At 46.1% G+C, this 12307-nt stretch overlaps 1 protein-coding gene across 2 annotated transcripts in view; it reads right to left on the bottom strand.

Annotated features, from left to right (window-relative positions):
* Nucleotides 1-1220: 1220 nt before the first annotated feature.
* LOC118787982 (tetraspanin-18-like) overlaps nt 1221-12307 on the bottom strand; it is a 44782-nt gene continuing 33695 nt past the window's right edge. For both annotated transcript variants that reach the window (XM_036543779.1, XM_036543780.1), the window contains exons 3-9: nt 9048-9143; nt 4988-5182; nt 4635-4709; nt 4441-4539; nt 3887-4063; nt 2461-2544; nt 1221-1997 (exon numbers count right to left, since the gene is read on the bottom strand). In XM_036543779.1, coding sequence (XP_036399672.1) covers nt 1950-1997; nt 2461-2544; nt 3887-4063; nt 4441-4539; nt 4635-4709; nt 4988-5182; nt 9048-9143 — 774 coding nt within the window. In that variant the 3' untranslated portion in view covers nt 1221-1949. The remainder of the gene's footprint in view (nt 1998-2460; nt 2545-3886; nt 4064-4440; nt 4540-4634; nt 4710-4987; nt 5183-9047; nt 9144-12307) is intronic.

The raw sequence follows: 12307 nt of genomic DNA, 5'->3' as shown, positions 1-12307 counted from the left end.
TTTTCGGGTGAGTTCAGTCTGTAGAACAAGGGGACATAAATGGAAACTAATGAAGAGTAAGTTCTGCACTGATATAAGGAAGTACTATTTTACTCAAAGAGTTATCAATACATGGAATAGGTTGCCAGGTCATGTAGTTGACGCAGAGACCCTTGCTGTGTTCAAGTCCAGACTTGATGCAGTTTTGAATTCTCTTTAATTGTAACAGCGAGCTTAGTTGGGCTGAATGGCCTGTTCTTGTCATAGTATGTTTTTATGTTCTTATGAATACATGATCCTCATATACTCTGGAATAAAAAAAGTCTGAATTTGCCCTATACAATGCTATTAAAATTAAAGTGTATCTTTTTTTCTTAAATTTAAGCAGAAGAAAGATCTGGTCTGTACATTTTCAAAGCATGTTTTTTTTTTGTTCCTGTTTATGCAGGGATGGGATTAAAGAGCGTATGTTGTGTAGGTTTTTGTATTTGGCTTCACATCCCCTTTGCCTTCAGTAGCTTTGTGATGTGCGGCTGTCAGCACATCCTGAGAGGGTAATGGAAGCTGCTATGCTGGAATGAGGAGGGACCTAATGAGTGACAGCCAGAGCGATCCGAGCCGCATCCGACGACCTCATCGGATGCGATACGGCATTTGATTGACAGGTTGTGGGATCCTCCACCGCGCGCAGTTTTCCCCTGTTTCTGCCTGACACAAAATAGCAAAAAAAAAAAAACAAGTTTTATATAACCCGCACATTCTTCTCCTGGCTGTAATAACATCCCACTCACCTCAGGAAGGGCTGTCTTTTTTTTTTTTCATTATGAGCTGCTGGGTTTGAGTGACACGAGATCCTGTTTAATTCCCTGTCCCCTGTTAGAGGAGGGTGCATTCAGCCTATAGGGCCCAATGCTTGTGTGGAGGGGATTTCTATAACCTTATTCACACTCCAGGAAACAATCACAGAAGCTCTGGGAGAATTTTCCATAGGGATTTCAGAGGTCTGCACTGGCAGGGGTAGAACCCTTTTATGGTACTGTATACACCATGAGGCTTAGCGGTTTCAAAGCATTCCATGGAACACGTCAACAGTAAAGAATAAGAAGCAAGAATATGCACAATATTTACAATGTACTTTCATTTAAAAACACTTGAAAGCAGGTGGCATTTAAAAACACAAAAGAAAGGACTGACAGGATTCACTTTTATGCCCATACACAAAGGATCCATGCACAGACACATTACATAATCATTTTTATTATTTTCAATATCTTTTATACATTCTAATACAAATGCATACCATTACATTTCAGCTAAAATCACATGTAACAATTACCATTGCAATGACCATCACAGCACAATATAAAAAAATGCACCAGAAGTTGGCTTCCAAGCTAGGGGGATCGGGGAAGAGACACATAACATCCTTTGTAAACCAGTTCTGAACAAGGCTTTATACAGCATTAAACAAATGAGGCTCTGAGAGGAGTGTGTGTGAGATCAGTGGGGGAGAGGGTACAGCCATAGAGAAAGGAGGGGGGGGTACAGCCAAGTTATATTCAAACACAAATCTCTATACAGCTAAGCCAACTTCCCTCTGTATAAATATTCTTCTTCATCCAAAAGTCAGTGCAGTGCCTGTCTCCACTCCCGCAACGGAAATGCTGTGGCCGCCGGCTTCAGCTGCTCCACTTCACACTCGTTTTTTCTTGTTTTTTTTCTTCTCTTTTTCTCTGCCTCCCCATCCTCTGTTGCTTTATTTTGTGGTTCTCACATGCCACCGAGTACCTCAAAGGCCCAGCTGTGAAGTACGAGTCATTTGGTCGATGTTGAAGTTCCAAATTTGCCATCTTGTAAAATAAAAAAAAAGAACCAAAAAAAGAAAACTCTCCTTTTGTGTTTTGCAGGCTGTGTTTTTCTCTTCCTGCAATTTCCCTTTTGAAACAGTCCCTCCATACAGCACGCCAACTCTATTGGATCCCTCTGAACAAACACATCGCGAACACCATGGCGAAGAGCTGCAGATTAAACACAGCGGAACAGCCAGTGAACGAGAGCAGACACATTTTCTGCACTGTGTGAACTGTGGCCATCACTACCAAACGCCATTCATGTTGTGGGGATTAAATGCTGCGGTGTAATTACACTGATAAGGCATAAAACAACACGCAATGCGAAAAGAAAGATCAAAATCCCCATTTAACGGTACTTTAATCAAAGGACAGTACCTCTTCTTCCCACAAGGTGTCGCTGTACTACATTGAGTGAGGCAAGAAGAGCTTGGCACATGCTTTGGTTAAGAACAGCAGGCATTACTGATAATTCTTCTGGCAAATGCCAACCACTGCTTGATTTGTCTTTATGAAATTAGTAAAGGAATTTCTTGAGACAGCGGGTGTGTTTACAGCTTTGTTTAGACACTGTCCCATCACCCTGGCAACAATGACAGTGACAAAAAGTGACAAACAAAAAACAACATACTTCAATGGTCAGCACCACAATGGCCAGCGCTCCAGCCAAGTAGATGTACGTCTCAAAGTAGTCCACCACTGCCGAATAACAACCCTGTGAAAACAATCACAGTCCCGGGATTAAATAAAGGCAGAAACATGACATCAGCAAGCACACAAGCCGCCACAATAACACCGCGGGGCAAGAGAACAATGCGGCTCCCCCGGCTAAACATTTAACAATGACCTTCTCCGATCGATGAGGGGCTGCGGTCAGCCTCATTGCCTTTTCATTAAAATCCCTTTGTGTGAACGGAGCAGATGCCTGCCGATTCCCGGCTTTGTGCTGGACGCCTTCCCGACGGGTGAAAAAAGACAGCGAGGCCTCCCCCTTATCACCTCCTAATTGAATTGCGCTTCACCTTCCCTCTGCTTCCTCAAGCGGCCTCTCCTCCCTCATTACCGTGGAGACGTCGGCCCGCGACACAAGAGTAACCGCACTTTCAAGGTTTGTTCACGGTCGCGCGGTCGGAGAGCGTCTGACGGATGAGCCAGGGTGACGCACTTCTCATTAAGGAGAAGTATTCAGCGTCTGAAACGGAGGCAGAATAACTTAAGTGGGAGACTCAACCTGACCTCAAAGCCATTTCATCTTCAATGATGACTTTAAAACTTATTACTGCGCTTTCTTTTGTCACTTTAACAACTTTTTTTTGCATTCCTTTTCACTAAAAATGAACAGGAAATGAAAGTCGGGACAGAGCGAGGGAGCACCTTCAGACTACAAAATGTCAAGGCCAAACACACTTTGTTTTGGTTGGACTGGACCGCCCCTTGAGTATCTACTGTACTGCAAATGCCATCGCACTCAGCAACACCAGACTAATTCATCATCTTGCAAGAAACGCTGTTTCACATGCAAAACACATTTGCCGCTGCAATGTCCATGCTGGGATTAATTCGCTGCATAAAAGCCCCGCACTTTGTAGAGAGCGGTCCTGCGGCTGACCCCGCGACACAAAGAACACGGAAAAGCACTAAAGCGGCTTTCAGGGGAGCGGGGTGGCTCCCAGGGTGCCATTCAGGCCGCTGTTTTTCGCTTTTACGAGGATTAAGCAAAACGGCGGGGTGAGACCCCAACCGGCCCCCTCGAATCTGCATGCTTCTCAGCGTGGCGGTCATTGAAAACCGGTCCAATTGTGCTGTATTCCTATATGGAAAAAGAAAAAAAAAAACAGCATTCAAAGCAGCAGTGTACGGTACTGCAGTTCACAATGAAATATGCACCATTAGGTAATGGTTGGAAATGTCCCCGCTGTTTTGAAAGAGCAGACGTCTGCAGTTTTAGAGCTGGTGGGCCAGGAAGCGAGAACTGCTTCAGTGACTAAAAACAAACCCCGGCGAACAGCCGTCTGTGTACTCGAGAGAGGGTGGGGGTGGGGGTGGGGGCATCTCACCTTGTTGTGGCGGAACAGCATGCTGCCCATGAGGCACTCCTCTCTGCTGATGTACGCCACGTCTCCCAGGTGACTGTTCCTCTGGCAACAGGCCTCGGGCACCATGTCGTTGGGGTTGATGAGCCTGAAGAGGCTCTCCTCGAAGTCTTCAGGGCTGTTCACCCCACAGCAGTCGAACTGCGGAGAGACATACAGAGAGTGCCGGCAGCACACCATGCCAGCATTAATGTCAGCCTGTCTACTCACCAAAAAGCCACGATACAGTGATTCACCTTAAAACAGCATAACAAAACCCTGTCACGTCCACTGAGTCATTCGGACTGTGGGCACCTTTTGCCTTTTTCACAGGTCTAACACTGCCTACACAGATGACACCTTCCTGATATTACCAGGCTACTCTGAGAGGAGCATTACACTGATGGCTTTCAAGTGGGAGCCCATTTTAAAGGCTGTTAATGCCTTTCGTAGGGTGTTAACACTACCTACAGGAGGCCTGTGTTTGGCGCTGCGGTGAGGGCGTGGTTTTTCAGTGTGGTGGGTGGGCGGAGCCTCACCGTGGTCATGATGGCGTTCCATGTGGATGTGAAGACGTCAGTGTTGTTGTAGCCCTGGTAGTGCCTCTTCAGCTCCTTGGTGAAGTACTCTCGGGTCAGCTGCAGAGACACGGCACACAGCGGACATCAGACAGGCAGGACAGGGCACTTTGCCTGTAGAGCCGGTGGCAATCGTGGGAATGCGGGCTACTCACGTGCTCCCGGAATATGAAAGCCAAGATGGCGGCCGCCAGCTCTGCCAAGAAGATGATGAGGATGAGCATGAAGAACTGTGGAGAGAGAGAGAGAGAGAGAGTGAGAGAGAGAGAGAGAATCAGAGGCCAGACTGCACACATTTGTCTCGAGATTAAAGATGCATGAAGCTGCATGCACGCAAACCCCCCTGCTCAGCAAATGGAGGGGTAAAAAAAAAAACCCCAACAAATTTATTGAATTATTTCCCACCCTCCCAAGGCATTGTAAAGTAGGGGATCCGTGAATCAAGGCAGCGGAGGTAGGGGTTGGGGGTTTGGGGGGGTGGTTTGGCCGGAGGGGGGGAGGGACTCACGAAGAGCAGCAGGCACTTGTTCTCCCGGATGGCCCCGCAGCAGCCCAGGAAGCCGAGCAGGAAGAGCATGCCGCCCATGGCCAGGATGACGTAGACGCCCGTGAAGAGGAGCGGGTTGGCCGCCACGATCTCCCGGAAGCCCGTGGGGTCCACCAGCACCCAGACGCCCACGCCCAGCAGGAAGGAGCCGCCCAGCTGCGGGGAGACAAGAGCAGGGACGTGAGGACCCGGGACACGCCCGTGTCTCCTTGCGTTACGCGAAAGAGGGGACCGATCATTTTGGACACACAGAGCGTCTGTTAAGCAGCTCGGTGCTAGAAGTGACCCTGTTTGCAGTCTCCCCACTGCCATATGAAACGAAACTCAAGACTATGCTTTGGAGACAGGGAAAGGTGACATTTAAAATTGAAACTATTTAATTGTATCTGAAAATCTATTTACAATGTACAGGCCACAAATGTAGCATCAAGTTGAGAGGGGATATTAGATATTAGAGAGAGGTGTTTCAGGGAGAGAGGGAGAGCAGGGGAGAGACAGAGAAGGGGGAGGGCCCCTCCAGTGACAAATGGGCCAGTGTGAGTGAGTGTGAATGTGTGTGAGTGTGTATGTGTGTGTGTGTGTGTGTGTCTTGTGGTGGTGGGTGCAATTCCTCTGTCCTCTACCTTTCCAAGCGGGCAAACACTACAGCTCTCTTATTAAGCACCTCCCAAAAAGCTTTTACCCCCTGGAGCAGGGAGGGGGACTGAGGGCTCTCTGATCGAGTTGCTTGGAAAAACCGTGAGGGATTGTGATAAGAGCTCTCTGCCTTTCAATTCCTCCCTCTCTCCCTCTGTCTCTCCCTCATACACACACACACACACACACTCACATAATACACTCACCCTGTCTCCCTCTCTCCCATCCATGAAACCTGGCGTTGTTTTTCAAAATGTCGCATTAGCAATTTATCAGTGTGAAACCCTCCCTGCACTGGACCTAGCATGTACGCGTCTCTTTCGCGTGTCAGTCACACTTGCGTAAACCACACCAGAGTGACACAGACTGAATCAGGTGGTGGACCCAGGGGCTCAACCCATGACCCAATTAACAGGACTGTGGATTAAATCACTTGGGTTAGGTTCAATGTCAACCCCAAAAAGACGCAGTCTAAAAGGCCATACATGTGCCCATTCAGAAAAGTAGCCAGTGAGTCAAACCACTGCCAGCTAGTCATTCGATTACCTAACAGATTTGTCAAGAATCTACACGTGTCTGTCAAATATAGAACATGTTTGATCAACATGGCAATCCCTGTAAAGACACGCATCCATTCAATTAGGATGCTCCACCGACAGCATGCCTTCTGGAGTGTCTCACTAACTGCTCCGCTCTGAGTGGATTACCTGAGGAGATCACTCTGAGAAGTAATTACCCATTGTTTCCCGCCCACAGACGTCTGTTCAACAACTGAGACTATTCTCTCCTCTACACCCCTCTGCTGATAAGAGAAGCGGTGGCATTTTAATTGTTCCCTGAAAAAAAAAACCTGCTATCACCAATCTCACTTTTTCATCAGAGTATATTGGAAAATGCATTCCCGCTAGGCCCTATGGGAAATCCTCACGCCCAGATAGCGGCCTGATTGAAATCTAAAAAACACTTCTGGAATCTCATCTCTCCGGTTCCCTTGTGAATGGCCGACATATACAATCAGCCACATTCCATCAGACCGTGAACACGTCTTATCTCAGCCCAACACCTCTCTCTACATCATCTGCAGACCAATTTCGTTACTAAATGCTGATGTAAACATAATGAGGGAATGATTAGCATCACGAGGGGGAAAATGTCCTCCCACAATTAAGTCGCCCCAGCTAAATTGCCTATAAAAATTAGGTACTCCAAAGAATACCTTGTAGCATTATGTGTCTGTCGAACTAAACTGCCAATCCGAAAACAGTTTGTCACACTAGATGCTGAAACGGTTCTTCTCAACCACAGTTCTAAGGAAATTTGGTTTGTGGAAGACACAATGTATTGCATGAAAATTCTCCGTAAGTAACTCTGTGGCAGAATCACCAACAAAACATTCTGTTTACCATTTACACTGTTCAGAGGAATCATGTGAGGCTGCCCCACTATCTACCGTGCTTGTCCACTTGTCACACTCTAGTTATTTGTCAAGACAATATTACCTCTATGTTCACATCAAAATACATTCATCACCACATTCATGGCTTACATACAGATGACATTTTCAGTCATACATCAGGCCCACACTTCACTGTATCCTATACCAAAAGTTATTTGTGAATTTTGCCTGAAGGCCTTAAATATCTAGGAATGGTTCCTTATTGTCTCCCCCCTTACATGTCTAGGAAATGATCTCTCATCTCTCCTTCGTTAGTTTATTCTAACACTATTCTTCTAACTTCACTGTCCTCTATGTGCAAAAAAACGTACTTAAAAACGACTGACCTCTTTCATATGATCACATTCAACCAATCAGATTAATGCTTCTAAACTTTAAACCAGGCTATCACTAAGTTGCTGGAAACATTCAGAATCACATATTAAGCTAACCACTTTATAAACCTCAGAATCTATGGGAGGTTTAGGTGCTCCTGACTTTTTACAGTATTTTCTCTCCTAAAAATGAGGCAATGAGGCAAACTAGCTTAATTTTTAAGACTGATCTGCCCCCCAGTGTGGGGTGACCTAGAAAATATTAATCTAAGACAACAACTATAGGAATATATAGACCCTGCTTCTATAATCCTACTGTCACAGTCAAAATGGTTTATTATCCACAAGATAAATATTACCATATTTTGACCATTCATGATTTCACCTCACCAACATAACCTGTATTGCTGGGGAAAGAGTTTAGTTCTTATGGTGAGGAGAGAGGGAATATGCCATATATTGTACTTCATTTCCTTCAGAGTGACAGGTTGTCTCATTCATAACGCAGAGAGAAAAAACCTCAGCTCCACAAGAACATTTTTCTCCAAAACCTATGGATCATGTGTGGATTCCATCCCTTGCTTTAAGTGCACCACCTAACTATAAATATTTGCTCATTTCAAAGTGTTTATTTCATTCAGTGATTTGATGTTAACGTAGGGTTAAGCAGAATATTCCATTTATTATGTATACACGAATTCCACACCAGAAGGGGTTGTGATTTTCAGGGGGACAGAAAATGCAGTCACGTTCCACTATTGTCAATAGCCTCTTCTATATCGACTTCTATGTTGCCATGGACCTTCTTCCTTCTGCATGAGAGTGTTCAATTTGGCTTGATTTCTGTTGTGTCACTTGGTGAGTTCCATCCTATCAAAACAGGAATCCATCTGTTGCCCTCACTAGCTGTTACATGAACCCACCACAAAACAGGGGTGCTGCACCAAAACCATTCTCGGGAACATATTGAGACAAGGCAAACAAGATGAATTACTGCAGGCAAACTTTGGTTTTGGAGACACGTTTGACAGCTGACGCAGACACCTGATTTTCTGGATGAAATTCTAGGAAGAACAAAGAGCAGTGGCCACAGATGGGGCAGAGAGAGGCTGGGAGAAAGGAGCATGGCTTCCCTGGGAAAGGATGATTGCAAGTTCCTGCTAGACACCTTAAAGGATAATTTACAGTTGCAATTTGGACTGTGCAGAAGTTTCCGGCCTTCATTTGAAAAGCATATGGCCTTGAGACAGCACAACCCGTCCCCCCACCCACACCCAGTCCCTGGACCATCATCAACAAATCCCCCTTCAGAATCTTTGTAGTAAACACCAGAAAGGCCATCCAACAGTAATCCAACAGCACTGCAAGTAACAGCTTTAGCCTCTTATCGCTGCTTTATACAACTGGTCTGCAACAGCAGAAAAAAAAGATAAGACCAGAGCCCTGAAGCTTGTGAACCATAAGGGCCAGACTGTGTTAGGCTTACTGTACACTAAGGCTGTCAAACGCTTAAACTGTGGGAAATGTACTCATCAAAACGGGATGAGGAAGCAAGTTTCCCTCAGTGTGGCAACAAAGGCGGGAGAAGCAGAGAGGCCGGAGGGGGAATACTCACAAAGATGAAGAAGTTGAAGACGAACATGAGGTACTTGATGCAGCTCAGGCAGTCGCCCTCCATGGCCGTCCCCCTCGCCGAAGCCTCTCCGTGCCCCTGGGGAAAAGAAAACAGGCCCGTCATTCACAAGCGTACGACCTGACAGAAAACTCTCTCTCCCTCTCTCTCTCTCTCTCTCTCACACACACACACACACACACGCACACACAAACATACACACACAGACAAACACACACACATATGCATGGACACACACATTCAAACACACATGCGCATACACACATTCAAACACACACACACACGCACACACAAACATACACACACAGACAAACACGCACACATATGCATGGACACACACATTCAAACACACATGCGCATACACACATACACACACACACACACACACGCATACACACAAACATACACACACATATGCATGGACACACATTCAAACACACATGCGCATACACACACGCACACACACACACGCAAACAAAACACACACTCCATGCAATGAAATGCCACAGGGGAAGGACTGTGATGGGGGGGGGGGGGGGGGGGGATCATGGCACTTTATCATTCCTTTAATTAACCTAAAAAAGCCAGAGACTGCTTTTTCAGACTGAATTGATTTTGAGCTCAAGTATTAATTCAATTTAAGCATTTGTAATAGTGCTGACAGGGTATAATGTTGAAATACAATTGCAATGACTGTTCTCTCCCGAGTGTTTCTTTGCAGAACAGAACCTGAATTAAAGTAGAGTACTTCAGAAGGGATTTTAGTGAACCTTTCTGTGAGAGCGCACACAATAAACAGCATGGTGAAATAAACTCTGCAAAGAACGAGTGGCAAGCTTCAACACCCAAACCGCCATGACAGCAACAGGAGCCCAAGCATCACTGCGAAGCCTGCGACCGCAATGACGGCATGTTATGATCGACCACTAGACCTGCTGCATTTGTTTGTTTTATTTTCAGCGCTGCCGTGACTAACTCAAGAGTACCATCAGAACGCGAACGTTACGCAACATCCCTGCGACGTCCCTGCGGCATCCCAGATGGTTTGTGTCGCAGCCCCCGCTGTTTTCATTCCGTCCGACCGCAGGGGCTTCGCCAGAAGTGACAGATCCCGGGGAAAGGGACAATGCGAGCGAAAACATAGTCCCTTCCCTGGAAACCTATCCGCTGTCCATATGTTTCTCACGTTGTGGGGCTGCCGCCAAGGGCGTAGTTTTGGTCGCAACATTGGTAGGGACACAACAACCGAGGGGACATTGGAATTATGTAGTATGACTTCACTCCGAAGATAATGCGAACGAGTTCGCTCAAATATTGGTAGGGACATGTCCCTACCATCCATATGCAAAATTACGCCCTTGGCTGCCGCCATCCCAGAGCAGTGACCCTCAGGTTGTGTCACCTCATTGTTGTGTGATCTCGACCCAGACATGGTCACGGGCCCTGAAAGTACACACTCAGCCTTGTCTTGCTGTTTGATCTCAGGACGCAATACCTGAGGGCAGCATCTCACATTACATTACATGGCATCGCATTTAGCAGACACTTATCCAGAGTGACTTACATCAGTTACAGTTTTTTTTTTTACTGGCATTTAGCAGACGTTCTTATCCAGAGTGACTTACATCAGTTCGTTTTTTTTTTAATTCTGCCATTTAGCAGAAGCACCTAACATAGGTTAAAGTTCTTTTTTTTAATCTCATCCATTATTATTTACTGAGGCAGTTGTGGGTTAAGTACTCTGGCCAAGGGAACAGCAACAGTGCCCCAGCAAGGAATTGAACCAGCAACCTTTTGGTCACAAGTCCTGCTCCTTAACCACTATGCTACATCTTCCATCAATGCCTTTGTGGGTGCTCATCTGAAAACAGGCCACAGTCATGTTCAGTATCTTCCACACTGAGGCTGCAGTAGACCCCAGCAGTGCAGACTGTAAAGTCCTAAAGGGTTAAGTTTTATGTTAATCTAATGCTGTTTTGCTGTCCATTACAGTGTCTTTGATATTTTTTGTCCGGCGAAGGGGCTCTTCTTCTTGACTGAAGTGAATGGAAGCAGACCCTTGTGTAACAGAGGGCAATCGCTCTATCTGACAATGCACTCTATCTAATTGCGGCCCATTAGAGAGCATTTAGTTTAATGAAGGAGAAGATTTTCATTAGCTCTGGGATCTCAGGGTTTTCTGTACCATAGGTCGTAGTAGCCCTTCTATAATTCCTCCATCACTGTCTCTGCACCATGGGATACCCACAGGGCCAAATGGACAGTTTCACCCCTGGGTGTGATCTGTCAGCTGAGCGGTCAGATACTCCTGTTCATTCTGCAGAGGGACCGAGCCACAAAGACTGAAAAAGCCTTCCACCACTCCACAGCTGTGACTTGCATAAAAATAGCCTTGAGCAGCTTGGTCTCTCTCTGAGGCTGAATGGAAACATGGCTGTAACTAAAATGGCCTTTTCTGACAGCTTTGCTCACACATAATCCCAATAATCCCCTGGCAATCTTGTTTTCCCCGAGTAATATCCTGTGAAATTAAAAATCTGCACTCTCTCAGGTGTTCTGAGGTGGGAACTCCGGGCGTAATGGACCCATGCTGTGATGACGTTAAGCTAGCGGGTGTGCTGGGACGGTCTGAGTTTAACTTTCACCGTACGTAACTCTCGCTGCCTCATCTGAACCCTCCGATCCTGTTTAACAGGCCAGTGTCAACGCCTTTGTGGGTGCTGATCTGAAGACAGGCTGCAGTCATGCTTCAGTCATACTATGTTTATGTATATCCACACAAGCCCAAGGGAGGCCCATCTCCGACACTTCTCTCTGCTCGTGCATAGGCATCCAGGGTTTCAATTAACTGCCGCTCAGAAACACCTAACGAGTGCTTGAGAGGAATTAATTGAGGATTAGTATAAATTACATCTCACAGAGCAAGTGTCAAAGAGACCGTTTTCATCTCCGTCTCGTACACTCATTATTGTACCTCTGCACGCGGGAAAAAATTGCTTCAGTGGGAGGGGGAATTGGGAATGCTTTCAGAGCAGAGCTTGTGTCTGAAGCTCCGAATGCCTGATTTCTCTCCCAGGCCTCTCTCCTGGGAAATCCCAGGGCTTCTCACAGTCAAATCCAGGCCAGATTTCCCTTTTTAAATTCAAAGACATTTGGCATTAATTTCTTCTCACAAAGACAAAATGTTTCATATGGATGAATCTAGTTATGCTTCCCTGTATACAGGGAGGACTCTGTGGCTC

Source organism: Megalops cyprinoides, chromosome 13 (assembly GCF_013368585.1).
Source record: "Megalops cyprinoides isolate fMegCyp1 chromosome 13, fMegCyp1.pri, whole genome shotgun sequence".
NCBI lineage: Eukaryota > Metazoa > Chordata > Actinopteri > Elopiformes > Megalopidae > Megalops > Megalops cyprinoides.
This window is presented reverse-complemented; position numbering and strand designations above follow the sequence as displayed.